Below are 26996 nucleotides of genomic sequence, written 5' to 3'. Positions count from 1 at the left end.
CAATCCAATAAGGTCTGTAGATTAGTAAATAGCACTGTATCGATATTTACTGTTTTTTGATAACTGTCCCATGTTTATGTTAAATGTTAACATTTGGGGGAAGCTGAGTGAAGGGCATATGAGAACTCATACTGCTTTTGCAAAATAAATTTTCCTTCAAATGGAACATGTTGGGGGAAGATAGCCAATCAAATATAACTAAGACCAAATTAAGTGAATGAGATTTATACATGTTTGCTGACATTACAGGTTCAAAATGCTTTGAATTAACACTGATAGCACGTGGTAAGATTGTTCAGTTTCCCCTCATAGTCAACAAAGGAGAAAAGTAAACAACAATGGCTATCCAAAGTCTTACATTAGCAAATGACAGAACAGAACAAAGCATTAAGGGCAAATAGTCAACAATTTCCACTGAGAATGTTGTCATTAGCAGTTAAGAGAACTAGTTTTGCTCCATTTTGGGATCTTCACCAAACCAACTTTTGGACCAAACTCTTAAGAGTGAACATAAAGTTTTGTATACTACATAAAAGGCCAATATGGTTTAAAAAAAAAAAAACAAAAAACAAGCAAACAAATCCAACATCCTGACTCCCTCAACATTCAGGGAGAGCTAGGTGAGCAGCCTTATTAAGGGATCCAAATTCCTTTCAGTTTGTCCTCAAAGTCACCAGTATTTTCTGTGTGATGTGAAAATAAAGACTGGGAAGCACTGGCTTTAAACACTGAGGCATTAAAATTTCAAGCTGCAAAAAAGTGTCTTGAATACTCTCATATCCAACCTGAATTAAAAAGGTAGGGAAATCTAGGTTAAGAATGCTTCTTAATGTTTTTCTCAGAATTATTTTCCCTTTCAAAGGTGAAATACTAAACCATGAAGCCCATGGGAATCCTCTAAAAGTCACAGAAGTGTCAGCTAAAATTGAAAACCATGAATGTTACATTTCTAATTCAAAACTGGGCATCTTCAAACTGATGAAAGCACAAGACTCCCCAATTTGAGAAGAATGTATTTCAAAAAGCCTGGCAAATAGGAATATCTAGGCATACTGTACCATGCCTCAGGCAAAGTTCTCAACTCAGTGTCAACAATAATGCTAATTACAAACCAGCATTAATTTTATCATGCCCTTGATTTAGTAGCCTAGGCTACTGTAGAATACGACAAATAAAGTCATCTGATGGCAAAACACTGCCCAACAGCATTAAAAACTCATTTTCAGAAACTTTTCTTATTATAGAAATTTTCACACATTTAACTAACTCTCCAAAATTGGGACATCTTAAGGGCTAATAATCTTTTAAGGCAGAGAAGCCCTAAACCTTAGGAAATAAACAAGGGTGAATCAAATACCATTATGGTTATATGGTTCACAAAGACCCAAGCTCACTGGAATTCCTAATTCTTGGACCTGCACCAACGTGGAATTCTGTCTAAATAAGTCATATTTCAGATTAAACACTTATACCCTTCATACTGGGCTCTACCTACTTTGCACATAAGATACCTGGCCAGGTTTCTACAGGGTTATTACACAGTGCCTGGCACCTAGTAAGTACTCACAATCAAATATTTGTTGAATGATTTAGCAGCGGCTCTACCTTCTCTGGGAAGTACCCACAAATAAAGAATTAATGAATATTGGCCCACCTTGCTTTGCACCTCAGAGGTCGTGGTTATCCAGCCCTGGGTACAAAAGCAAGCCTGAACTACTTCATCTCAGTGAACTTTCTAAAAATGGATGCTGTCTCACCTCTTAAAACTCCTTATACTCCAAAGCTTGCATAAAATATAGCAGATCAAATAATACTAATAAATGGTACTAGAAGTGATGCTCAACAGGATCTCACGTTTATTGAGAAGTGATTAATGGTAAAAAGAAAGGCAATGCCCTTTCCTCATTGGCTGAACAGGAAACTGAAGAAACATTCACTACACGTTTTACAGTATTTTTCTCTTCCAAAATGCATTTCTGTAAACAAGTTTTTACCACTGTTCTTAGCTTTGAAATCAAATTAATCCTGACTTAATCAGTATAATGTACAACAGAACATTTCTTAGGACTCCTAGTACTTTACTTTGAGTAACAAAGGGTCAGAGAAAATGAACCACCCTTGAAGACACAACCTTGGGTAACACTGTTAAATTCTCCAAGACAAAAATTCTTCATAAAAATGTTCTTCCAGTTCGGAAGGGAAAAACCAAATTCCCACTTTCTGGGGTGGAGGCCCAAAACCTTCGAAACTCAAGTGTTCTCCAAGTGCAAATGTCAAAATGGGGGGAGGAAAGGGTTTAAAAATTAGAGAAAATTGTATGCACTTACGGACTTTAAAATCCGAAAAACATAGTAAAAAGACAAAAAAACAAAGCATTATGCTCTGAAATCACAACCAAAGCCAAAATAAAAGGGACATTTTTCACCTAAACTACCTAGAGGGATTTTTTGTTTAGTTTTTTCTTTTTCTTTTTTTTTTTTTTTCATTTTCCAGTTAAGTCCTATGTCTTTTGTGAAATTCCAATACTTAAACTGCAAGTCTGCAATTGTCTCTGAAGTCAATGAAATTAAGAAAAAAGTCCTAATTCTCTTGAAGGTCATTTTTCCTCTTAGGATATGCAGATGCAACCGTTGCTGCAGTCTGTGCAGAACTGCCTTTTATTTCCCACGACCTTGACGTTCCTATAGAAGTTAAAAAAAAAAATTGAAATGGTTAGTTAAAACTTATCTGAACATGTTTAAGAATTAAAACTTCATAGAATAATCTCAATAGAAATTTAATGATTTGTGCTAAATAGAATATTTCCCACAAATAAAAACTGACTTTTACTTAATATTTGAAACCAAAGTAACTAACACTCAAGCATCCCAATTAATACAAAATTATTTTTCTTTGACTTTAAAATACTTAATTAACTAAACAGATTTGTCCTCCTATTGCAGTTGGTTTAGGCTGATGTGTTAGTCCCAAAAATATGGGCCTCAATAACTCAAACATGTATCAATGGCCTACAGAAGGGAAGCGGAATATATAGTACACACACAAAAAAACCTAACCGTACTAGAATCATCCCATATTAGTCCCAAGGCCTTAGACATATTTATAAGCCTCAATTTTGCTTTTTTTTGTGAAGTGAGGATATGTATCTGGGCTGTGGGAGAATTAATGAGCTGACATACAGAAAGCTCTTAGTCCACAATAGGCGAGAAAATCCTCCTCTTCCCCTACGAAGAGTTTAAAATCCACTTAAAGATGGATTTTGAAACTGACTGCAGTACTTTAGTTTTCTCTGAAATAAATCTAAATGCTCATTTTCTTATTTAGAATCATTCTTTAGGAGCCTTTCATAAATTTATCCTAAACAGCTTTCCACTCTACACTACCTCATGTATTGCAATTTTTAAAACTATGACTTAATCCATATGCCTTTTAAAGCAAAACTATTAAGTAAGGAGCACAAAGACCTGAACTTATACACAACTCATCAATCTACCTGAGTAGCGTCATTTGCTCCTATTCATCCTATGGTAACTACAGTTCTGAAGTTAAGTATGATTCCTACTAAAGAATAGCAACTACACTTATGAGTTTCCTTGTTCCAGGCACTGGATCCTCATACCACCTGGCAAAGACTGTATTATTCCTGCCTTAGAGATAAGAAAACTAAAGCTCAAAGCTCAAAAAAGTTACCTGACCAAGGTTACCTAAGAATCAAGAATTAAACCTAGGGCTGTATGGCTCTTTTCCTACACTATGTCATTATAAATATTTATGTAAAAGTCAACAAAGTGAGGCTTTGTGAGGAACTGGCTATCCTATCACTAAATTACCCTATGTATATAAAAACAACTATTAAGAAAGAACAGTTATCTTTTTGTGATGTCCCACTTCACATATCTGGAATTCAGGGATAAACTCATCAACATACAAAGATCTGGGATATTCTTTTTAAAATAAGTCATTTTGAAATTTCAAATTTAATAAAATTAACTTAATAAAATGATTCACTCACACTCTACTTCTGGAAACCAGTCAATTCAGTAAGAAAAAAAATTCAATCCAACATAAAAGGGATCTCAAAAGTTTTGATGCTCCTGGGCTCCAGTACTGACTCCCCTTTCTGTCCTTCCTATATACTCTCCCAAAAGTTTCGATAATAGATATATTATATTATCTGTATTAGGAAAATCACAATTAAAAAAAAAAAACCTCCAGCATCCATCACAATGAAACTTCCAACAGCACCTCGATTTTCGTATCATTCTTAAACTCATCTACCTAGTTTTGTCCTTCATAATTTGGATGGATACCATTTATCTAACCTCTCTTCTATTGCTGATCAAACCTACTCTGAGGTTTAAGATAATCTGGACTCTGCTATGTGTTTGATTAAGTCCCATTCTTATGTTTTTAAGCCAAGAATGCCTAGCCTTCTGTCCTTCAAGGTACAGTTCCAATCCCTTTCCTTCTTTGAGACTTCCTTAACCACTGCAGCTTTCAATGTCCTTCTAAATCTGCATCCACAATTTAAAAAATTAAACTGTACTGTATTGTTTCATATGAAATTAGTCTCAACTAAACCAGAAGCTCCTAAAAGCAAAGAACAGGTCTTCAACTAACCTCACACACAAACTTGTGAGTTTAGCAGAGGATGGTAAGTTACAACTGACTTTTAAATAAAATTCTGGTTCTCATCACAAGACAGAAAATGGTGATGAATGTTCACTAAACTTATTGTTGTAATCATTTCTTAATGTACACATGTATCAAATCATTATGTTGTACACCTTAACGTTATGTCAATTATGTCACAAAAAAAACTGAAGAAAAAATTCTGCATATCATCTTTTAATGTAATAATAACTTCAGAAATACAAATAAACTTATATGCCCCAAATGATCAAAAGAAATTAAAAACAGCACTGTGAAACTGCACTTACTACATCATCCCATTTTTTTAAACACAAAATTTATTCCTCTTTATAATGTGATACTACATCCCACATATATCTGTGTTCGATTCTGCCTCAAACATAACATCAAACTATTTCTGAATCTTAACTACACAATAATAACAGGGCAAGTACCACCTATGTCCTAATGAAACCTGTATGACAGGTTTACTTTAAATTATGGAAATTACAAGTGAACAAATGACATCAGCTGCCTTTATCTCCTGATCAACAAAGAAAATATCCCATTGATACACTTCAGCAAGCTGACTAAATCGCTCTATTTCCAAATACAATTTTGATGTAGACACAAAAAATAACTTATATATTTACAAATAAAAGATAATATCCATTTTCTCAGAGATTTTAAAGATACTCAAGCATTCACACCATACTATTTTAAAGGTAAAATGAATTTGGCACCAATTTAAAAAAACTATAAATGTTTCACAACATTTTAAATACTAAATACTTCAAACATTTTTATTTAAAAAAAAAAAAAGGGTTGGAAACAGGAATGAATTGGAGGATCCTGCTTAAAGGGCCTCCCAACTGTCTAAATCTGACAATTTGAGCATTGCATAATCTTAATAATAAGTAAACAATTATCACAGTAATATCTGAACTAGGCAAGAATTAGCAATGGATGCTATATCTAAAGGGTGAAAATTTGATGAGGAGCAAGATATTAAGAGTCTCAATCTATTTTCCCACTTAACTAAAAAGAAAATAGTACCTTTACAGTGGAAAACCTGACAAATACCTTAAATAGGTGATCAAAGTTAACATTACCAATAATGGCATAAACAGACATCTTATACTTCCTAATGTGATGCACTGAGGACACAAAATCACTTGTGTTCCTGCCAGAAAAGCATAATCTGAATGTACATAATGAGGAAAACTTAAACTGAGGGATAACTACAAAAATAAATAGCATATACTCCTCAGAAAGTCATGTCATAAACAAAATGGGTAAATGGGTGGAGTGTAGGTGTGTATGTGAGTATAGCCACTGTAGATTAAGAGACTAAAAAGACATAAAACTTAGAAGATCTTGGACTGGAATCTGGACCACAAAAAAATTGCTACCAAGGACATTAAGACAACTGGTAAATATGAATGAGATCTACAGACAAGACAATATTGTGTTAATGTTAAATTTCCTTATTTTGGTAACTGCATTGTGGTTATAAATGCATATTCTTATTCTTAGGAACTACACAGCAAAATAAAATATTTAGGAGAAAAGGGCATGAAGTCTGGAATTTACTCTCACATGGTTCAGAAAAAAAATACACATCTTCAAAGAGAATAATAAAGCAAATGTAAAATATTACATTGATAAATCCGGGTTAAGAGTATATGGGAGTTCTTTGTACTATTTTTGAAATTTCTCCGAGTTTGAAATTATTTCAAAATAAAAAGTTAATAAAATGGAGGAAAATATGAGTCTTCATTTAATTCTTCTGCAAAAATTGGTTGTATTATAAAGCTATGTTTGGAGGGGAGGGTACAGCTCAGTGGTAGAGTGTGTGCTTAGCATGCACAAGGTCCTAGGTTCAAATCCCAGTACCTCCATTAAAAAAAAAGAATAAACCTAATTATCTTACCCCCTAAAAGAAATGAAAAAAATTATTTAAAAAAACCTAATTTATGTTTAACAACTCGTAAAACTTTGAAATGTTTATTTCCTCATACCTACACTAAAAGTCATCAAACACGAGGGGATTTTAGCAAAACAAACAAAAAATCTGCCTTGCAGCTTTTTATAATGAAAGTCTTTTAGAATGAGAAAAGATGGCACACAGAGGGAGATTACACAAGGACCATTATTTTAAACCACTTCTGGACATTAAAACCTTTCAGGTTTCTACGAAAGACTTCTCTTACAGCAGGTCTTCCTTCACTTTTGTGACTATTTCCTATTACCACCGGGAATTCCACTAAATACTTTGACCGTTTATGGTCAAAGGATTTCACTTGTCAGCTGTATTTATTAACATTTCCAATCAATCAGTTGTACTGTGGTAATAATTAACAACAACAACAAAAAAGCTCGGGAGGTAGGGATGGGACAGGAGAATGATGATGGATACACAATAAAAGGAAAGCAGTAGAACATATAAAAGCAAGCTGGGACCTCCAATGGGTCCAAGCCCTAACCAAAATTGCCATAAGCACAACATGTATTTGTGTCTTGGTAGACACACTCCAGCTTTCAAACAAGATGCTACCGACACACCATACATAGCAGAGGAAGTGGTACAAGCTGGTTTTCCCCATGGTGGTGTCACATGCAGCATACCTACCACCTTTTTTAATCTAGCGCCATGTGTAATAAGGCAGCTACAGTGAGATCTGTGGTAGAACAGACTGGAGTGGCCAGTCTAGGTTAAGGTCCTGTGTAAGATCTTCAAGCACAACACAAAATTAATCATGAAGTCCCAATTAACCAGAAAACAGCCCAAATGCTAAAAAGAAGGAAAGATGCATTCTGAGAGTTTGAGGAAACTATAATGGTAGTTAAGCAAAAAGCAGAGGAAAACAGCAAGGCAAGATTTTACTGAATTCATACTTCCTCCCAAAATTCCCACTAGAACATTGATCCTAATCTTTAAATCAGTCCACAATCTCACTGTTCACTGTTCAACTGTCACTGTTCATTGAAAAGACTAAAGAAAAAAATCTTAAATAAAGATAAATTTAAAGATATTAACTAAGAATGTATGAACCAGGCAGGGGAAGAAGTCTCTCAGCCTCAGTATCTTGTCTGTCACTTAAACAACTAGAGGTGATACTCATACCATCCATCCATCCCATCTCAGCCCCTCCTCACTTTACATCTATGATTATAAAATACAAAAGTTCATTTCTAGAGGAAATACCTAAAAGCCACAAGGTGGCAATGTTAAAGTCTGCACACTTGAAATCCCTTCCTATAATATTGTAAATCCGTTTATTTATTATTCCTCTATTTAGCTTAATATCCCTTCATTTCTACTACCACCCCTCTCCCCGACTTTAAAGTGGGCCATAAAATACAACTGAGGCACATTTATATTTACCTGTTGGGTACAATTTTACTACCTTTAAAATCAGATGTTTAACACCCCCCCCCCCAAATCAAACCTACTTAATAGCCTTAACTAATTCTTCCTATGCCCCCATGGGCCTTGATACAAGAAAACACAAACTCCAATGCCCCTGGCTGAAAATAAGAGAATGCTTAGATAGGCTAACATGAAAAAATACGACTACACTAAATTCACTTTCAATGCCTTATATAGTTTATGAAAGCAATCTTAATAGTCTCTGATGCTTTATGAGACTGTATGAGTTACATGAGTCTACTGCCAGAAAGACTGAGTTTATGTATAATTAATACTGTCTTCCACAGGTGAGGGAACAAAAATATCTCCAATTTAAAGCAGGTCTATAATATTTAAAACATATTCTATCTTCTCACTCCCTTTTGAGTTTTTCTAGGTGCAGAAATAGACGCTTAACTGGAATGAACTTCTGAGAACTGACGTAGGAGCACCAAGATGAAGTAAATGCACTAACCAATAACTTTGCCTAAGGAAATTTCCAAATTCTGTTCCAAGACTGTTAATTAGTAGCTGAAATCCTATGTACATTTCCCCAAAAGGGTCTGAAGTAAAAAGCCTACATAACCTACTATTTTCAAGGCCCTGAAAAACATCTAATGACAGAACAAAGGGTAAGATAGTAAGACAATGGTAATAAAGTACATTAACATTTTTTCAGCTATTCTTTGAATTACTCCTTGGCTCTCCATTAAGAATTAGATTTGAATCAAAACTAATTTCACAATAAAACCAATAAGAATGAATCAATCATTATAATATGCTTTCAGCTATCTGATAAATGATATCATAACCTCCAGTTCTACCTTCAAAAATTTCCAGTCAAACCATCCTGAATACCTCCAGTGATACCTCTCTAGTCCAAACTACTGGAATCTCAATAGGACTTTGCCACAGCTTCCTCTTAACTGATCTCCCTTTCAGTCTTGTGCCCTCTTCAGTCTATTCCAAGGATGGGATGCCAAAACAAAAACCCAGTAGCATTAAGTACCACGCCAAAAGTTACTGAAGAATTTGATGATTTATCCAAAATAAACACAGGCTATGTATGTATTTATATATATACATAAATTTACAGGCCTGAGATTATGGTTCACCAATAAGCATTCATAAAAGACGTATCTGTAAACACTTCACTTGTATATATAAATTTAATCCTCCTAACAATCCAGTAAGTTTTGTCCCCTTTTTTCATAAAATACTAAGGCTCAGAAGTTTATTTGCTCAAATCAGTGACAGTAGCAGATATGATACCAGGTCTTCTTGTAGAGCTCCTGGCCTTTTCACTACTATGTTAACTAGTCCATGGAATCTAGGATTCATGCTCTATTGATAATGTCAACCTAATGTATACATAAACCTAAAATTTTTTAAAGGCCCATTATACATACTTAATAGAATTCGTTCCCATATCGCAAAAAAAAAAAATTACTTTTAAAAAGTAGTTAACATCTTAGTTTGGGCAACTTCAGTATGGCTAGTAGCCACCAAATCTTATTGCTTAAAATTACCTAACTCTCTAAAAAAAATTACTGTGCTCACAGAAAGGAAGATACAATAAAAAGAACACTAAATAATGTAAAACTTGAAACATTAAGGCTTCTTAGAAGTAGCCATAATGCCTCTGAGGAGATTACAGCATTAAGTTACACGTGTAGGATATTAAGCCAAAGACACTGTCACCTTTTAATGAACAAATAGTACATGTAATTAATTCTTGGCTCATAATATTGATACCTGATAAAAAAAATACTATCACAAAGACCCTTTCAGCTTTAAGGTAGGCCACAGTATAGATAGGTACAACCAGGCTTATCAGACACGTGCGAATTCTAACACTGTTTCCAAATATGAAGTTTTGAGACCAGTAAGTAGACCAGGTGGAGGACTGCAGTGCAAGGAAGAAACTGCAGGAAAAAAATAAACATGAGTAATTTGAGGTGGGGGACACACAAAAACTACCTAATGACATCCATAATTTATATACAAGCGAAATCACCTATAGAGCTGTAGATAAAATGCAGATTCTAAGGCCTCACCTCCAAAGATGCTCACTCAACAGGTGAGGAACAACAATCTGCAGTGTAAATACTCTCAAGGTAACGTGTACAAACTGACAAATTTCTCTTCAATTGTTTCTAATCATTTTAATACCTAGGGAACTTAATAAAATTTCAGTTTAGCAAATTGAGGGGTGGAGCCAGTTACCAGTATTTTTGTAAATACTTTCCAATTTTTGGTTTTTTTGTTTTGTTTTGGAATTTATACTGATGCTCTCCCATCAGGTCCATCCTGCTCCCCTCCGCCACCCTTTGCAGGTTTATGGACTCCAAGTACGTAACAGCGGTCATAAATGACTGAATTACCCAAGAACTTGTCTAGGATTGTAGGTCTGCCATTAAAATGTGGTAATCTTGCAGTCTGTGTACAAGAGTTAGGTAGCCTAAGACTTTCCCACTCACATTATAACCTTTAGAGTAATTATCCAGAGCTATGTGTTCTCCCTTATTCCTGCTACCTGTCCTTAGTAGCAGATCTCACAAGATTAGGTAGGGTACATCCAATTCATTCCATTCTGATGCTTGTGATGAGGGAAGTTTTAAACCTAAGTGTTTAAATAAAGGTTCATTTTTCTATACATTTCCTATATACAAACTCTTCTAGACCCAACTCAAATTCAGTCTTCCATAAAAATGCAATCTCCAGTCCTAAATGGTCTTGCTATTTTCTTCTTCTATACTTGGTCTCATACTGTAAAATCAGCACTTTTAACATACACTATCCTATACTGTTTCACTTATATTCCCTCCCTATGGCTAACTGGAGTTAAATCAGTTCAATTAGGGATTACTTATTTAGCAAGGGATGAAAAGCACTAGGGTACTATTTATTGAGCCAGTTGTTACAGTCTGTATTACCTAGTTGATATAACTAGAAAAATTTGTTCTGAAGGAGGTGGCAGCAGGATGCTAATTTAAATTGAATTATCTGTTTCTGTGGAGAAAGACAGAAAGGATGATCTCAGTCTACCACACTCAGCCTTTCTCCTTGCTCATTTGCAGACTTACAGGATTCAATGATGAAAGTGATCACTTTTATTTGTCCTAATTCAGGGAACAGAGCTTTTCGCCTCCTCTACATGGAACTCCTGAGCAGTGCAGGTATCAGTCCTTTATCATACAGTTCTTTAGGCAGTCAAAGCCAATGCTGTAGCCTCCCCAGCTCCTGTGAGATGTCTTCCTAAGCCCTCCTTCCCCCAAGACTAAATAACCCAATACACCTAGATGACATGCTGAAGCGGCAAATTCCTTGTATTTCTTCAATTTCAAGAGATTCCCTCACCCCTACTTCCATGCAACATTCCTCCATTCAAAAAAAAAATTCATGTCATCTAGTGGGTTCTAAATTATGCTTAATAGTAGAGATGCTTCAGAGATCTCCCAGGGAAAAAAAAATTACATTGCTGAAAACTGTAACAGGACCAAGCTTTACTTCTTGCAGATAAGCAGAATAGTTCATATCTGAATAATTCTTGGTTTAAACTATTCAGAGTAAATACTGAATGATTCCAGAATCGCTAACTACCCCTTGTCCCACAACGTTGTCCCCAAAGTTTAGAAAAACAGCATTTCTCCCAGATCAATTTTAGCCGTATCAAAAACAGAATACTGACATTTTTAATATCCAACTGTATTTCAGACATTGTTACATGGCCTAATTTACCAGAACAGCCCATACTAGCTACATAAAAGCTGGTCTTCACTAAACCTCTTTAAGGCCTAGAATAGACAGCTTGGAAGACTTTGCAGGTTAGGAAGGGCTGGAACAATACAGAAACAGCAAATACAGAGTCTGAGGAATGATGCAGAGCCCAAAACCTTCAAACCCCTAACAAAGCATTCTCATGTTACTTTTATTCAATAGACAGTGGTTGGCCATTTGCAGTCATCTGCTACCTCTCTGCAGTTTCTAAGCTGATTATATCCCACTCCCTGAAATTCTACTCAAGATATAGCCCTTTCCTTGTTCTCTTTCTCAAGCTCAGATTACTCCCTCTCAATCTTTCAACTGCTTCCTTCTTTAACTCATCTTTTAAACTGTTATTTCTGAGGGTTCTTTCTTTGGCCCTCTTCTCTGTGTGCTGACTCTCGACTGCACTGCGGAAGTAGAACATCAACTCTGCTTCTTCCTTAGCTTATGTAACTTTGCAAAGGTAATTACTCTTTTCTGTGCATCTGTAAAATTGAGATAGTTGCATCTATCTCACAATGACAATGAAAATTTAATATATACATATATATGTATTAGACACTATATACAGAATGTTCAATAATTTGTCATTATTTTTATTACCAATGTTCTTGAGTATCAAACTTGTCTTCACCCTATACTGAGGGCTGAAAACTTCGAAATTTCTATCAACAGATCTCTCTCCTGAGCTCCAGATCCTCTCACTTTACTGTCCCACAGGCAATCAAAATACTATTTCCAAAAGCCAAAATATCTCCAAACTCTAACCTGCTGCTCATCCCATATTCTCTAAGTTTTCCTAAATAACTAATCAGCAAATATATATATTACATTTTTCAACGCTAACTTCCCCATTCCCATTATCTCAATTGAGGCCCTCATTTCTCCCAACTATTATAAAAACTTCTCATTTAGTCGCTGAGTCAAATACACCTTTGACTTTATCACTTATCATTCTTTTCCATGTTAAAATTATTTTACCAGCTAAGCTTCCACAAGACCCACTCTTCTATTTGGCAAATACCTATCTCCACATATCACATAGTGGTCTATGGGCTTTAGAGCTAGAAACACTGTGACTTAGGGTATAGTTCCAACATATTTTCACTTATCATTTATTTAAGACAAAAGTAGAATAACAAAGATATATGTCAGAACTTTACTGGCTTGACAATAACTTAAGCAACTTTCTTGCTAAATTGGATAATTTTTAAATTGTAGAAGACTACTTCCTTAAATTTTTGTGTCATTCAAAATGTCAGGAATATAGACGTGACACACTCAAGTTTAATCTGCATTAATATTTTCTCCATCACTTTAAATCTAAACAAATCAAGAAAAATTAACTCCTGATTTGAATATAGCATGTCAATTCCCACGGCATCAATAACATGGTTGATTTCTAACTACCAATGGATATCACTGAACATGAGGCTTGGATATGCAACAGAACATCATATATTGATATGGCTATAACCTCAAAAGTGGTGAATTTAAATATCACAGTTTAATGGTAATAACAATGGTATTCTAAGTTTATGGAGTTTAACTGTAATTTACATTATAAACTGTAGTTTATAATGTAATTCAACATAAACAGAAAGGCATTTAAATACCTTTTAACACAATGTATTTATTTTTTAAGTTTAGGTTAATTTAATGACTGCATTTAACCACTAGCTTGCTAACATTCTCAAAAGCTGAACAGCTGGCTCACAATTAGCCAGTTCCAGCACATCATCGGACTTACGGTGAAATAACAAATCCACCACTTGTTATCTATGAGACCTCTCTGAGCCTGCTTTCTCATCTGAATATGAGAATGATGTATTAGATGAGATAGCTAAACTTTTATGTTTAGCTATGACGCTATGTGCCAAGTACTGTGCACCATTTGAATGCTTATTATCCTCTTACTCGTTCTATTTGACATATTTCAAATGTTATTTCCTCCATGAAGTCTTCCTTAATTTCTCCAAATTTATCACTTCTCCAGAAAGCAAAAACATTTCTGCATCCATCTACTACAGCTCTTATTTCATATTTTATCCATTTTGTTGTCCTCCTAACAACACTGTCTGGTACTAAGGCAAAGATGGCACCTTGTTTATCTGTTCTAGCCCAGCAATTAATATAAACATTCGTTGAAAGATGGATACAAAGGGCATGGTTCAAAGAGACCCAAATTCATGTCATCTATTCTCTTCTGGTCCTCCTTTTAGGGAGGCTACAAAAAGGCATTTTATCTACCCACAAAGAAGGCAGATGATGAGTAATACAAATAGAATTTTCTCAACCCTTTTGGCAGAGAGACAAGTAAATTCAACCACAAAAGATATAGACGGCCTTAGAATTTTACAAAAAGTTCAGGCTTGCCATCCGATTAAAACAGGATGCCTACTCACTAGTTCTGAAGAAGCAATTTAAAACAGTGGTGGAGTGAGGAAATGTTAAAAAGATATAAAAGAGAATATATTTGGCTAAAGTAATGTTTTCTTCCTTTCTGATTTTTTGTATCACTAAAATTTGGATAATTAAAATTTTTTAATAAAGTTGAAAATGGAGCCAAAGTGATTACCTCAAATATTTTTTAACAAGGGACTAAATGTCCAGATTAAAGGGTCAGGAGGGAAAAAAAAGGCTGTAAGAAAAACACATAAACAAAAAACACTTCCTTATAAAGAGAAATATTAATTTGTGTCAACGTTATAGGAAAACTAGATTTAAAAAAAAAGAAGAAACATTTCTCTTGAATAATCCCTTCTATGTTCCTTTACTAAGTCTTGTACTAAAGGTACAAGTTTAGGTAACATAATAAACAGTAAACACATTAAGAAATAACTACCTAAATGTCTCATTTATACTAGGATTCACTGAGAATCCACCAATCCTGTCTGTCATCCAAGTCCCAACCTCAAGTCCTTTCTTCTATTTTTTTATGCAATAAGTATTTAAGCCAGAAATTAAAGAACACAAACAAAAAGGTTCTCCTTAAAAGACCTGTTAGGTACCATCAATTCCTCTGTATTAAATTCAAATGTTATCTTGGGCCATGGGACCCTCTCTTAATTCTTGGTTTCTCTGATCTAAACTGTCCCATGTGTGAATCTTCTCTATATTTTCTAGTAAAAGTTCTTTTAGTCTCTTCCTGAAATCCTATGACTAAGAACTCAACTTTTAGAAGTTCTTTTTATTTACAAAAATCTTCCTCCCTATAACCTGTATTCAATGGTTCTAGTGCTGTCTTTGGCATGGAGAATAAACCTATCAGAGTTTTTAAGCATCTGATAACAGCTATCATTCCCCTTCTAAATCATCTCTACTAAGCTAAACATCTGCTAAACACTAGGATGAGAAATAAGATAACATATACGAAAAGGAAGTCAGCTGTATATACAGAGTAATGATACCTATTATTACCAAGTACTGGTTCACCCTTACTTCAAGTTTCCCATTGCGTTTCATGGAAGGGTTACATAAAGAACCTCCATCCCAATTCAAATCACACCTTACTTGTCATTCTTTTAAATTCTACTTTTTTTTTTAAGCCAACTTTATCCCTATCTCAGTATATTCCTTCTACACCCAACAAGTTGCATAAACATTTCATTAAACTCCCTTTTCCTAATCTACTCTCCAAACTTCCCTTTTGGGAAACCCATTTCACAAACTCCAATTAGACTTGTTCTCAAACTGCATGGGAATTCCTGTTTCAAGTTATTATCTATACAGTATTATTATCTATACAGATTTGGGCTGTTCTGAACCCATGTTCACTTTCCTCAAAACACCTCTGGCTATATTCTATACATCTTTCGAGGCTCAGTTCAGAGATCACTTCTTTCAGTATTCTTCTATGATCAATCCACCCACATCCCAGGCTGAGTTAGGCAAATTGGCACCCTGCGCATACCTTGAGAAAACACTTTGTTTTGTATTGTTACCTGTCACTAATGTAAGGCTCCCTGACAATATACTCCTAGTTTCTCTGTAGTGTCCAGCACACAGTAAAGTTGTTCAAAGAAAAGATAAATACCTTCATTTCAATTCTTAAAACACCATAATAAATTTTCAGTATATCCAAACACACTCTAAGTCACCATTTTTAGGTCTTCTGCTTGAAAATAGTAATTTTAGAGATATTTAAGAAATCTTGCTATTCTCACTCAATAATGAAATTTTTAAAAATATACACCTTAAGCTTTTGTCATGATAATCACATCTTCTCTGTATCTGTCTCTCTTCCAAACCCCCATTAGCTTTCCATTTATTCAGAAAAATCATTTACCCAAGTGTCTAACCAAGTCTAATGCTGGGATAGGCTTTAAGAGAATTAGGCAGTCCTCAGTCCCCTCTACTAGACTACTCTTATTTTTACCTAGAGTTAAAAGGCAAAAACTAAACTATTTTAAATTCTCCCTTTAAGCCAGACTATTTCAAAGTTGAGACAGAGGGAAAGGTTAATGGACTATTTGTCTTCTTCTGAATAGCTGACAATAATTCTCCCAGCAAAAAAAAATTTAAGAAAAAGGTCCAAATGGCAATATGTATCACAGTCAAGACCTTCAAAAAGCATACATTCTTTGACCTAGCATATCATTTTAGGGTAAGTGTGAATCAATGTTTGTATTTTAGGATGTTCACTACAGTTGCTATTTTACCTGGAAAAGAATTATAAAGAAGCTGACATTCAATGACATGGATTGGTAAATAATAATAAATCTATGACAGAATACTATTAAGCCATCAAAAGCGACATCACAGAAGAATATTTAAAAACCAGGGAGACGTTCTAAATAAATGCAGAAAGTAGGTTACAAAATAGTATCTGAAGTATTTAACAAAGTAAACCACATATTAAAGATGTCATTGAAATCTGCTGGAAGTTTCAAGCCAGAAAGATCCAAGATATCCAAGCCAGACAGATCTTGAAGGTTCTGTTACTGAATTAAATCATATGACAGAACAAGGCAAAAATGGCTGCAGTTCTGCTCAGTGTGTTCTGCCAAGAAACATGCCCAATCATGGAACTTTAGAACAGCTGTGACATCATTTTCAGGATGAAGTTTTAAGTATTTCCTTACTGACTGAGGTACCATTTGGCAGGAAGATTTCTGCAATCTTGTACATAGTACCAAGGCACGTATATAAACACCCCACCTAAGGGAATCTACTGTCTCAATGAGCTAACAGTCTCATTCTCCTGAAACTTGTCTTGGAAGCCTTAAGACTGGGAGAACAGTTTACAGTCAGTTATGTAAGGATGTTAAAAGAAAACAGTGGGCGACAGAGAAGTAAGGCAATACTGACTGAAATGGTAACTGGGTTTAGAAGCAATCATGGGCCGTTCCTGAAACCCTGCAAGCTCTTCTTACAGAAGGTAAACTAAAAAGTAATCTGACACAAGTATAATCGAAGCTTTTATTTTTTATTTTTATTTTTGGTGGTTTATTCACCAGCCTGAGAACAATTAGAATACTCATTCACCAAGTCTTTATGGAATGGTTTTAAGACGGATTCCATTAGTTGGCTTAACAAAGACCCTAAACCTTGATTATTATTACACTCACTCAATGAGAACACAAGGCTGGTCAATTTCAACATATGAATCTTACATCTACTTAAGAAGTTCAATTATCACTCGCTGAACCACTCAAGTGAATTTAATACAAACATATACTTAATTAAAAGTGTACATAAATTAAATCCTCAAACTTGCTACTTCATTTTTAAATCCAAGCTTCCCCACTGGCTCTAACAAATACAAATTTTCATAGCAGCAACACTGTACATTCCAAAAAAAGTCCTGTCTTTGTCTTCCTGCTTTTAAATCACAAGATGTAGGACAGAACGATGCAGATGAAAGCAAGCAGATTTACAGTATGTGATAGATTATTACGCACATTTCAAGTAGTTAAACCAAGCACCTGGATGTCCCTCACACGTTAATAATCTGCTATGCCACTACAGGATTCCTAAAATGTCACGATCCTCTTCCTTGTTCCTCTAGAAACAGAAGCCTATGAAGACATCCTTAAAGCTGTTCAGATGATTGGCAAAAGTAATCAATAAACTATCTTTTTCTACAAGATTATGGAAGACTAAGTTAAACTGCTAAATCCTGGAAAAGGGGAGAGTTTAAAGGACTAAAAAAGAGCAAGCTTTTGACAGTCAACTTTCCAATAATCTGGCTCTACTTCCCCAATAGTTTCATCATCACTGACAAGTATCAATTCCTTACTTGTACACACTGGAAGATAAGAGTCAACCATTCTGCTTTAGTCAGACAAACATGGACTTCTGATTCTGTATTACAGAGGTAGAATCTACCAGAGTCCTCCCCCCACTGCTCAAAGGACCAAGTTTTTATAGAGGTGCAAATGCTTCCGATCCTAGATTATACAAGATCCCTATGAATTAATGACAAATTCATAGGAAATATATTTACAGAAGCTTGTTTTGTTTTTTATTTTACATTTGAAACTAACCACTCAGAATTCTATCACTAATATATACATGCTTTTAAAAACATTTTCTCCTTGCCATTATCTTTTCACCTACTTCCTATACTTAAATATTTAAATGTCTAAGTTCTAGACAATAAATGATCTGCCCCAACCAGTATTTTACCATTCTCTTATTGTCCTATAGTTTACACTCAACACACAGAACCAAGCATTACCAACTCTTTAGTGTGGAACTATTCTCCATCACTCTGCCCAAGATTCCTACTTGTTAACAGAGGAAACAAGAAGGCGAATCTTAGGGATACAACAAAATGTTAAGAGCAAGAGGTCAGCTTTTTCTGGATTATCTGTTTTCCAAGTTTTATATAATAAACATTAACTTTCCTAATGGGAAAAATATATTGGGAAAAAAGTAATTAAGCAGAACACTATGAAGGACAGGAGCAAGGAAAAAAGTTGTGAGAAACATCCTCTTAACACTGCCAGTAGCAGAAGACAGGCAGAAAAGAAATGTCAGGGCTTGGTGAACACCAACTCTTGAAAATAACCGCGTACCCCAGTTAGGCCAAAAGTTAAATCCAGCTTTTTTTAATCTTCTCTGCCATATTACAGCCTAAATCTATTCTTACTTTCATTTCCAGTTCTGTCACTTCAATCATTCCCTTTGCATTTTTTTCACTCATTCTTCATTCTGTATCACACAAGGTCAGTTCCTCTATGCTTTCTGCTTTCCTTTAATTTAAACTCACACTTCTGTCCTACATTAACGTTCCCACATTCCTTCACACTAACGTTCAAATAGTAAGACCAATTATCCTTTCATAAAGGCTTGAACTGTTAAGTGATACTTGTGTTATTTAAAGAGCTTTCTGTTACTAACGTTTCAGTATACTTCTCCTGCTCTCTAGCTCATACTCCTTCCCTAAAAGTCTTAAGAAGAGTAAGCTGGTTACCTTTTTAACACTTTCTTCTTCCTCTTGGCGTTTCTCATAGTGTGAGAAGTCATCAAAAATGGAAGTGGTGTGCTTGTAGCTGGCTATGATTTTCAACACCTGCTTAGCCTTTTCCAGAGGCACTTCCTGAGTGTCCCTGGAGTTGGTCACTGGTTTATTCTCATTGTTCTCTAGGCGAATGTGTCGCAGTTGGCTATTGGGAACGTCCTTCACAAAAATCCACCTGACATCAAAACGACCCTTCCATTTGTCCTGGGACCACACACCTGCACATGTGTTGTAGTCCACAGCAGATTTCATTTCTGCAACGCCACAGAAGTGTCCACTGCCGTTGACACTGAAAAGTAAGTAAACGGGGCCTTTCCCGTTCATGGAGCGATAAGCAGCATCCAGTCTCTTGTTACCATGCTCTGTGCTGCACCAGATATTATACTTAATGGAACGGTGGATATCGTCCTCAGAGTAGCTCTTAATGATGAAAACCCGGCCATGTTTCAGATTCCAGTCAAAATCCTTGGGGTTATAGTTATTAATAGATCGCAGCTTCTCCAACACTGGATGAGGTTCTGAAGGAGTAGATCCAGATCCAGCCTGAGACTGTCCTACTCCATTACCATCCACCCCATTATGACCAAACCCACTGCCACGGTTCCGAGGTGCTACCCAGCGGGTTGGCTGAGCCGCCTGTTGCTGCACTGAGAGCTGAGCAGGCTGTGGTGGAGGTGGGGGCAATGGCTGTGTCTGTTGCCCTACTGATGCCTGAGCCACTGGTGGGCTATTGTTAGCCTGCTGACCAACAGGCTGGGGAGACCCCTGGGTTGGCTGCTGACCTATATTCTGAACCAAAGCCTGTGAGGGTGCTTTTGCCACAGGACCCTTGTTATCCCAAGTTCCAATATCCATGTTATGCTTTATTGGGGGTGGTGGAAGACTCGACCCTGCAATGCCATTCTTGGTCTTCAACTTGGGTTGCTGTTTTGCAGGCTTGCTAGCAATATCAGCCCAAGATGCTGGTTTTGGAGGCGCAATGGTAGCTGGAGGCAAACTATTGGAAGCCACGATGTTGCTAGTAATGGAACTACTACCAACAGCAGAGCCTACAACTTTTGGAACATTGCTTGCAACTTCTGTGCTACCCAACTTCAGTGCTGCCATCCCTTGGTCTATAGTATTCATGCCAGGAGCCTTATTGAGGGTCTCACTGGCAAAAGCTGACTGTCCATCAATCATGGCTCCACCTAAGGAGCTAGGTGCATAAGCATAATTGCTACTATATCCAGAGCTCTGAGTAGACTGTCCCTGAGAACTGTTATTTCCCCAAGCTGAGAAGTCAATCCCACTGGGAAAGAAATTAAAACCATGCTGACCAAGAAATGGAGTGCTACCTAGAGCTCCTGGTTGTCCAAACATTGCATCTGGTAAGAAGTGAGGCTCTCCGTTGCTCAGCTGTCCATAAGAAGTTAGATAGGGCATGGCTGTGTCACCCCCAGTAGACCAAGCAGCTTCACCCAAAGAATAGGAGAAGCCAATGGAGGGACTGTAGTAACTGGGTAAGTAGGAATCTGACATGGCAGTATATGCATTATTCTGTAGAAAGAAGGAAAAAAAGCCAAATTAAAACTAAACACAAAAGTAAATAAAACAACAATCAGGACCATTTCCTCTCCCAATTATTCTTACAATTCAAATGTTTCAACTATTACCATAAAAAAAAAAAAGCAGAGTGATCTTTTCAGATGTTCTCTTCCCATAAATTTGCTGATATTTTTATAGTCTAAGATATTTGGTTTAATAATTGAAATGTTTAAACATTTAAAATTATACTGACATACAGTGAACATAGATAGGCTTTAACTTTAAGCACACTTTAGAAAAGGGAAAACCCAGCACCTCACCAAGTTTAAGCCCTGCTCTACAGAAGTGTTGAGATGATGCCTTTTTTAAAACCACCATCTCTGGACTGAAGGACTGGAAATATTGCCAGAACAGGAGTGTTGAAGAGTTTCTTATTAACACAATACTATATAACAGAACAAAAAGAACTGGAAGTTCTTTCAAGTTCTATCCCAAAAATCTCTGCAGCCATTCCTCAACCATAAACCAAAAAGCAATGTTCAATACATCTAGTTTACAGTGTAGCCTCTTGACAAATCACCTGGGAACATTTACAGATGCCACTATTTAATTATAACCTGGAAAGGAAATGCACAGTGGCTTCCAGTAGATTCAAAACTAAAAAAAAAAAGTGTTGCTTTCTGTTCTGCTTCACATATAGAAGATTTAGCTGTAAACTGAAATGCACACCCAAATTTTCCATTAAAAACAGGAATGTAATTCTAAAGACACAATACAATCCATATCTTTAAAAAAGGAATCATCCTTCAGAATAACCACACAGTTATACGTAACTAGAAGATAGATTACTTTATAAAAACATTTTTAATCTTACGTTCATTTGTGCTGACAATATTTTACCTCCTTTTTAATAATTCCTATAGCTCACAGAATAGGCCCATAATTGAGGAGCCAGAATAACACAGAATGGGTCTCTACAGATGCAGATACGGCTCAACTCAAAAACAAAGTACTTTACCCTAACTTCAAAATAGCTCTGGTATCCTAAAAACCCATTAACTAGTCAAAAAGGGAATTTTGTTCTGAAGAGACTTGAATGACCATAACCATGTTAGGCTGTTAGTCTGTATTACCAAAGCCATTAGTACTTCTCCCTAACCACTAAAACACATCTTCTAGAGATGAAATATTTCAACTAATGCAGTTTGTTAAAAGGTGGTGCTTTTCTCTGCCAATTTAAAATTCTCCTCTAAAAAACTAGGTCTTTCACGCATACCCTCAAGTTTAAGAGAAATCTATTTCTCGAAGATAGTGTTATAATTTTAACAGCCCCAAATTCATTATTCACCCTATACTTAACATGTTAAGCCTGGAAGAATTATTCCAATAAGGTGATGAAAAACTGGTTAAAAAGTAGATGAAATACTCTTGACATAAACTAAAAAGGACAAAGATTCTCTACTCAAGATTTTTAAAACCCTCCCAATTTTTAAAAGACATTTAAGCTTTAGTTTACTTAATAAAAAACAAATGCACTTAATATCACAGGTTATGCCATTATATAGCTGAATGCCTACACCTGAACTGGCAGGTTCCCACATGCCCCTGAGCTCAAAAATGTGAATTACACAATGTTTCACAAGGACTACCTAGAATTATGTTTCCAAATGCTCCCACTCTCCCTGTTACAATGATTATGTAAGCAAACTACTTCAATAGCAGGAACCCATTAAAAGTTCATTCCTCTACTTCCTTCCCCACTTTTCCTGATTAGCTGGTTGTCTTCTGCAAAAACTTTTTTTCCATCATTTCCTTAAGTGGTTTCTACAGTTTTTAATATTATATAAGGGATCAAAAGTTTTATGTAAGAATTAGGCCCAAACATGGCCAAGCACTAATATGTCAAGTTTTTCAAAACTATTATACGTATCTTTTAGGATATTTTGAACAAGTTATTATCAATTTTCCTTCTGGTTTATTCGTCTAGAAATTATATTTATTAGCTGCAACTTTGTGACTATGTCTTTGGGGGCAAAAATTATTAATACAAAAGAACTGCCAAATCAAAGAAATTTCTATGTGCCTATGTCATGCTCATATATGAACCTATATGCAACTAATCTTCACATTACTAGACACATTAATTGCAAAAGCTAGAATTCCATCACTCTTGATCTCTGTACTAAACATTATTTTATCTTTCTTTTAACTCCATTTTGTAAATCCTATAGCTTAAGTGAGAAGCTAAACATATATAAAATTAGTCTTCAAAGATACAGATACAGCTCAACTTGAAGAAGAGTACTCAGCTCCAAAATAGTTCTGATAACCTAAGAACCCACTAACTAGTGACCAGAGGAAAGGAAGAAGAAATCCAGTTCCGCAGCACTAAATAAAGTTCAGGTGATTTTGTCAGCTTTTCCCACCATATAATAATCCAATTTTCCTAAAAGAAAAAAATGTTTTGGGGGTGAACATTCAAAAGAATATTTAACACTGGGAAGTATCAAGTTTGCACTGTTATATCCTTGGTGAGGAGGAATTACTCAAACAAGTGTTGCTGTTAGCACTACACTGTAAAATGTTATCAGTACTAGACTCAAGAGAATGGTATGTTTGTTAACAACAGAGATGAAAATCTTAATGGCCTGTAACGTTTGTAACAACTGCTTTTATAACGTATTAACTGGTATGAAGAAAATCATCCCCTGAAAATGAGATTTATTGATAGAGCAAAGAATAATGGTATGTTTCATCCTGATCAAGAATGTAAATGGTTAACTACTCACGGGCCTTGCCTGTGGACTCAAGTAAGGTTCAAAATCATCATCATTTAATCCATCCTTTTGATGTACAGATCCATTTTGTACTAAAAGAAAAAAAATTCAAATTAGGAGTGTCTCAAGCGTACAACTCACTCTCCAAATTAATCAAATACCTCCTAACCAGAAACCTTACTAAACGGAGTAAGTTTGGATTTCAAAAGGATAAAGATGAGAGTGAATGCTGAGCAACTGAGGAATATCCGTCAGTGAAAATGTGTTCCTCCACCCGGAGCAAGTTGATCTAAAAAGGTCATTTTATTGGCTCCTCTGGACTTCAATTCCCTCCCGCTTCCCCTCCCCCATCACATGTGAGTACTTCCAGAGTGTGATCCACGAGGATGAAAAACAAAGGCCTTCTAAGACCTACAGGAAACTAAAGACCTGGGACATTTCAAAACCGAATCCACCCCCACCCCTAATGAATTACTCCTTGTTCACGAAAAAGCTGTTCGCCAGCTGCAGGAACACACCGAAAGGGTCAAATACTCCAGTGTGCGGCACCTGCAAACTAAGAGGCTCCCGAAAGGTCCTCCCCGGGGCGCTTCCCGAAGACCCCGCCCCCAACACCGGGGGTCCCCCCTCCCAGCCCGGGGCCACCGGCGGAGTCGGGCTCACCTTTGTTTCCTTGACCTTTTGGTCTCTGCGGGCGAAGGAAACGTCGCCGAGAAGCAAGTCGTCCGAGGAAGAAATGGAAAAGGAGAGACAAATTAAAGCCGGGCCCGAGAGGGGAATAAAGGCGCAGGCCTGAGGAGACGCGTCAGGAACGCGGGTGAGGGGAGGCTGAAGATGGGAGGCGGGGGAAGCGCGAGGCCGCCGGGGACGCGCCACAGACAACGCGAGGGGACCAGAGCTTCAAGGAAGGGGAAGGAAACAAGACGAAAAACGCGGCCGGCTGAGAGGAGAAAACGCGGCGCGGCCGGCGGACGCTGAGGCCCGGGGAGAAGCGCGGAGAGCGGACCGAGGGCGAGGCGCTGGGCGCGGCCGGCCTGAGAAGCTCGAAACCCGGCCCACGAGAGGCGCCGCCTCAGCCCGGCCCGACCGGGGGCGGCGGGCCCAGGCCTAGTCGGGCTCCCTCTCGCCTCACACAATGGCCGAGGCATGCGGGCCGGGCCTGTACCTGCTCCAAGAGGCTGCTGGCCGACATGGCTCTCGGATCCTCACGGGTGGCGACGGCGGCGGACTCTCCTCAGGGCAGCGGGCGGCGGATGAGCCCCGGCAGCGGGAGCAGGCGGCGCGGCGGTGGCTTTTGTCCCTGACACTCGGGGGCCTCGGCGGACGCAGCGAAGACACAGCGCGCGGCTCGGGCTCCGGCTCCGACTCGGCGACGCTCTAGCCCGAGCGCTCAACGCCCGTCTCTATGCCTTTACGCGCGCGCTCGGCCCTCGCAGCAGAAATAAGGGCGCCGAGCGGCGGAGGCGGACGGCGCGCGCGGAGCGACGCTGACTCTCACATTCACTCACCCACGCGGAAGGAGCCCGGCGCGAAGCACCCCGGGAAGGAAGAGGCGGAGCCGCAGCGCCCTCTGGTGGGCTGGAGGAGCGGAAGCGGCGCGCGCGGCCTCCCCGCCCCCACCGCGTCGGGATTGGGGCCTAGGAGGGTCGGGGCGGCCAGGGTCGCTCCACGAGGTTTTGACTAACCCCCGGAGGGAGTAGCTTTAGCTTGAGAAAACCCACAGAAGCTGTATTTTCACTGAGGAAGCGACCCCCAAAGGCTGAAAGACCTTAAAATAAACCTGCATCCCAGCTACAGATGGCACCCCACCCCCATATGGGAGGGATCCCGAACAGGGGTCACCGAGCCATGAGGGAAAGTTCGTGGGGGCCCTGCCCCGAGAAAGACACGCCCCACCCCAATGTGGTTGTCCTCCTCTATTAGCTGACTACAAAAACACTGCCCAGAGGATAAAAATATCTACAAAAAATCTGATCCCCTGGGAAAGGAACCCACCGTTTTGCATTGCAGGGAGGAGAATCTACAATTTTTTTTAGGGATGTCGCTGGCCCCCTTAATTGTTAAAACTGTGGACTTTATTTCCAAGAAGAACGCACTTCACACATGTAACACAAAATTTTGCAAGTTCTTTCATCGAGTCCAGAGAGTCTATAAATCTATGGACTTCTAGAGGGATTGTCCTTATCTGGGGAAGGAAGGAAATTAATGCTATTTGAATACCTGCTATAGGCTTTGTTGTTAGGTGCTTTCAAATATATTAAAGGCTTTCAGCATCTTCAAAGTAACTTATCAATCTATCCCTTTTCCAACTGAGGAAACAGAGAGGTTAAGTCATGCGCCCAAGGTCACAAAGCTATTAAATAGGTGTATCTGACATTGAGAGGAACGTAATAGTGTCCCTCTGCCCCCCAGGAGAAATCCTGTATTCAGAAACCAGAATCCAGAGGAGATCCAAAGGAGAGGCTAAAGCATTTTTAATCAGAGGCAAACCTAACTCCTACAGGGATAGTTGATCCTAGGACAGCCCATCTCCTAATAGCTTTTGTTATTGCAAATAGTAGTAAACAGATAAATAATACACTATTAAATGTCAACCTGATACCATCCACTCCCTAGATAGGAGGCTTTGATGGACTCTTTGTAAAATAAATAACACAGCATCTTGGATTTTACATCATAATTTGCTTGAAGTGCACAAAGCATTTTTTCTGCCCATGAACACATTTATGGTTGGAATGAATAAGGTCAGGCCCCAAATGTGATAGACTTCTGTCAGAGTCCAATCTCAGAGCATAGATCCCATCAAGGGAATAAAAGAAACTTAGTAAGCCTTTTTTTTTCTTTTACAATACTCATCCAGTTGACCCTACGGCCCAGATTTGTGTGTAGCACAAGCAGTTGCCTACACTTACCCTTGAAAGCAGAAGTCATATCCTGGGAGGGGGAGGGACTAAACACTGGCGTCCCCAACAGATTTGCAAAATTATGTAAATTATTAAACCTTTCAGAGATTCTTTTATTTGATGTAAGGGATAATATCTACCTAATTTGTCGCAAAGATAAAGTTCAAAGAACAAAAAGCCAAACATTAAAGCAAATCTGGTACCTTGTAAGTTCTTTTCCTACAATCTCATTAAGGGATGATAGTGAAAATTTAATATTTTTGTAGTACCTGAAATTTTTATTAGTTCCTTTGGGATTACATTTTGTCCTACAGGAGTTTCCAGTTAAAATGCAGATATCCTGGGGGAAGGGTCATCTCTAAACCTGAATTTGTTCACTAGATTGGCTTTAATGGGTCCCTAAACAGAACACACAAGACTGAAATATTTCATCACTGGGAAGAAGGAAAGGAAGCTTAGAGTGTGGGATATCATTTTAGGGAGACAGACCCCTTATGGTTTGAGAAAAG

The 26996-nt window shown here is 37.5% G+C and overlaps 1 protein-coding gene across 1 annotated transcript; it reads right to left on the bottom strand.

Moving 5' to 3' along the window:
- Positions 1 to 2468: 2468 nt before the first annotated feature.
- On the bottom strand, positions 2469 to 25381 carry YTHDF2 (YTH N6-methyladenosine RNA binding protein 2). The gene is made up of 5 exons (XM_032495663.1): positions 24750 to 25381; positions 24248 to 24272; positions 23597 to 23676; positions 19233 to 20819; positions 2469 to 2681 (listed from the first exon to the last, which is right to left on the bottom strand). The coding sequence occupies exons 1-5, from the start codon at positions 24774 to 24776 to the stop codon at positions 2658 to 2660; spliced, it is 1743 nt and encodes a 580-aa protein (XP_032351554.1). The 5' UTR covers positions 24777 to 25381; the 3' UTR covers positions 2469 to 2657.
- Between the last annotated feature and the right edge of the window lie 1615 nt (positions 25382 to 26996).

Source organism: Camelus ferus, chromosome 13 (assembly GCF_009834535.1).
Source record: "Camelus ferus isolate YT-003-E chromosome 13, BCGSAC_Cfer_1.0, whole genome shotgun sequence".
NCBI classification, from domain to species: Eukaryota; Metazoa; Chordata; class Mammalia; order Artiodactyla; family Camelidae; genus Camelus; species Camelus ferus.
The sequence above is the reverse complement of the archived record's forward strand: the minus strand, read 5'-3'. Positions and strand labels throughout refer to the sequence as shown.

Bases quoted from the DNA above. Each gene is read 5' to 3' on its own strand.
- YTHDF2 (XM_032495663.1), bottom strand. From the start codon at position 24,776: ATGTCGGCCAGCAGCCTCTTGGAGCAG. The intron at 24,273-24,749 runs GTACAGGCCCGG...CTTCGCCCGCAG, and splicing joins CCAGCAGCCTCTTGGAGCAG to AGACCAAAAGGTCAAGGAAA. The intron at 20,820-23,596 runs GTGAGTAGTTAA...TTCTTTCTACAG, and splicing joins TGAGTCCACAGGCAAGGCCC to AATAATGCATATACTGCCAT.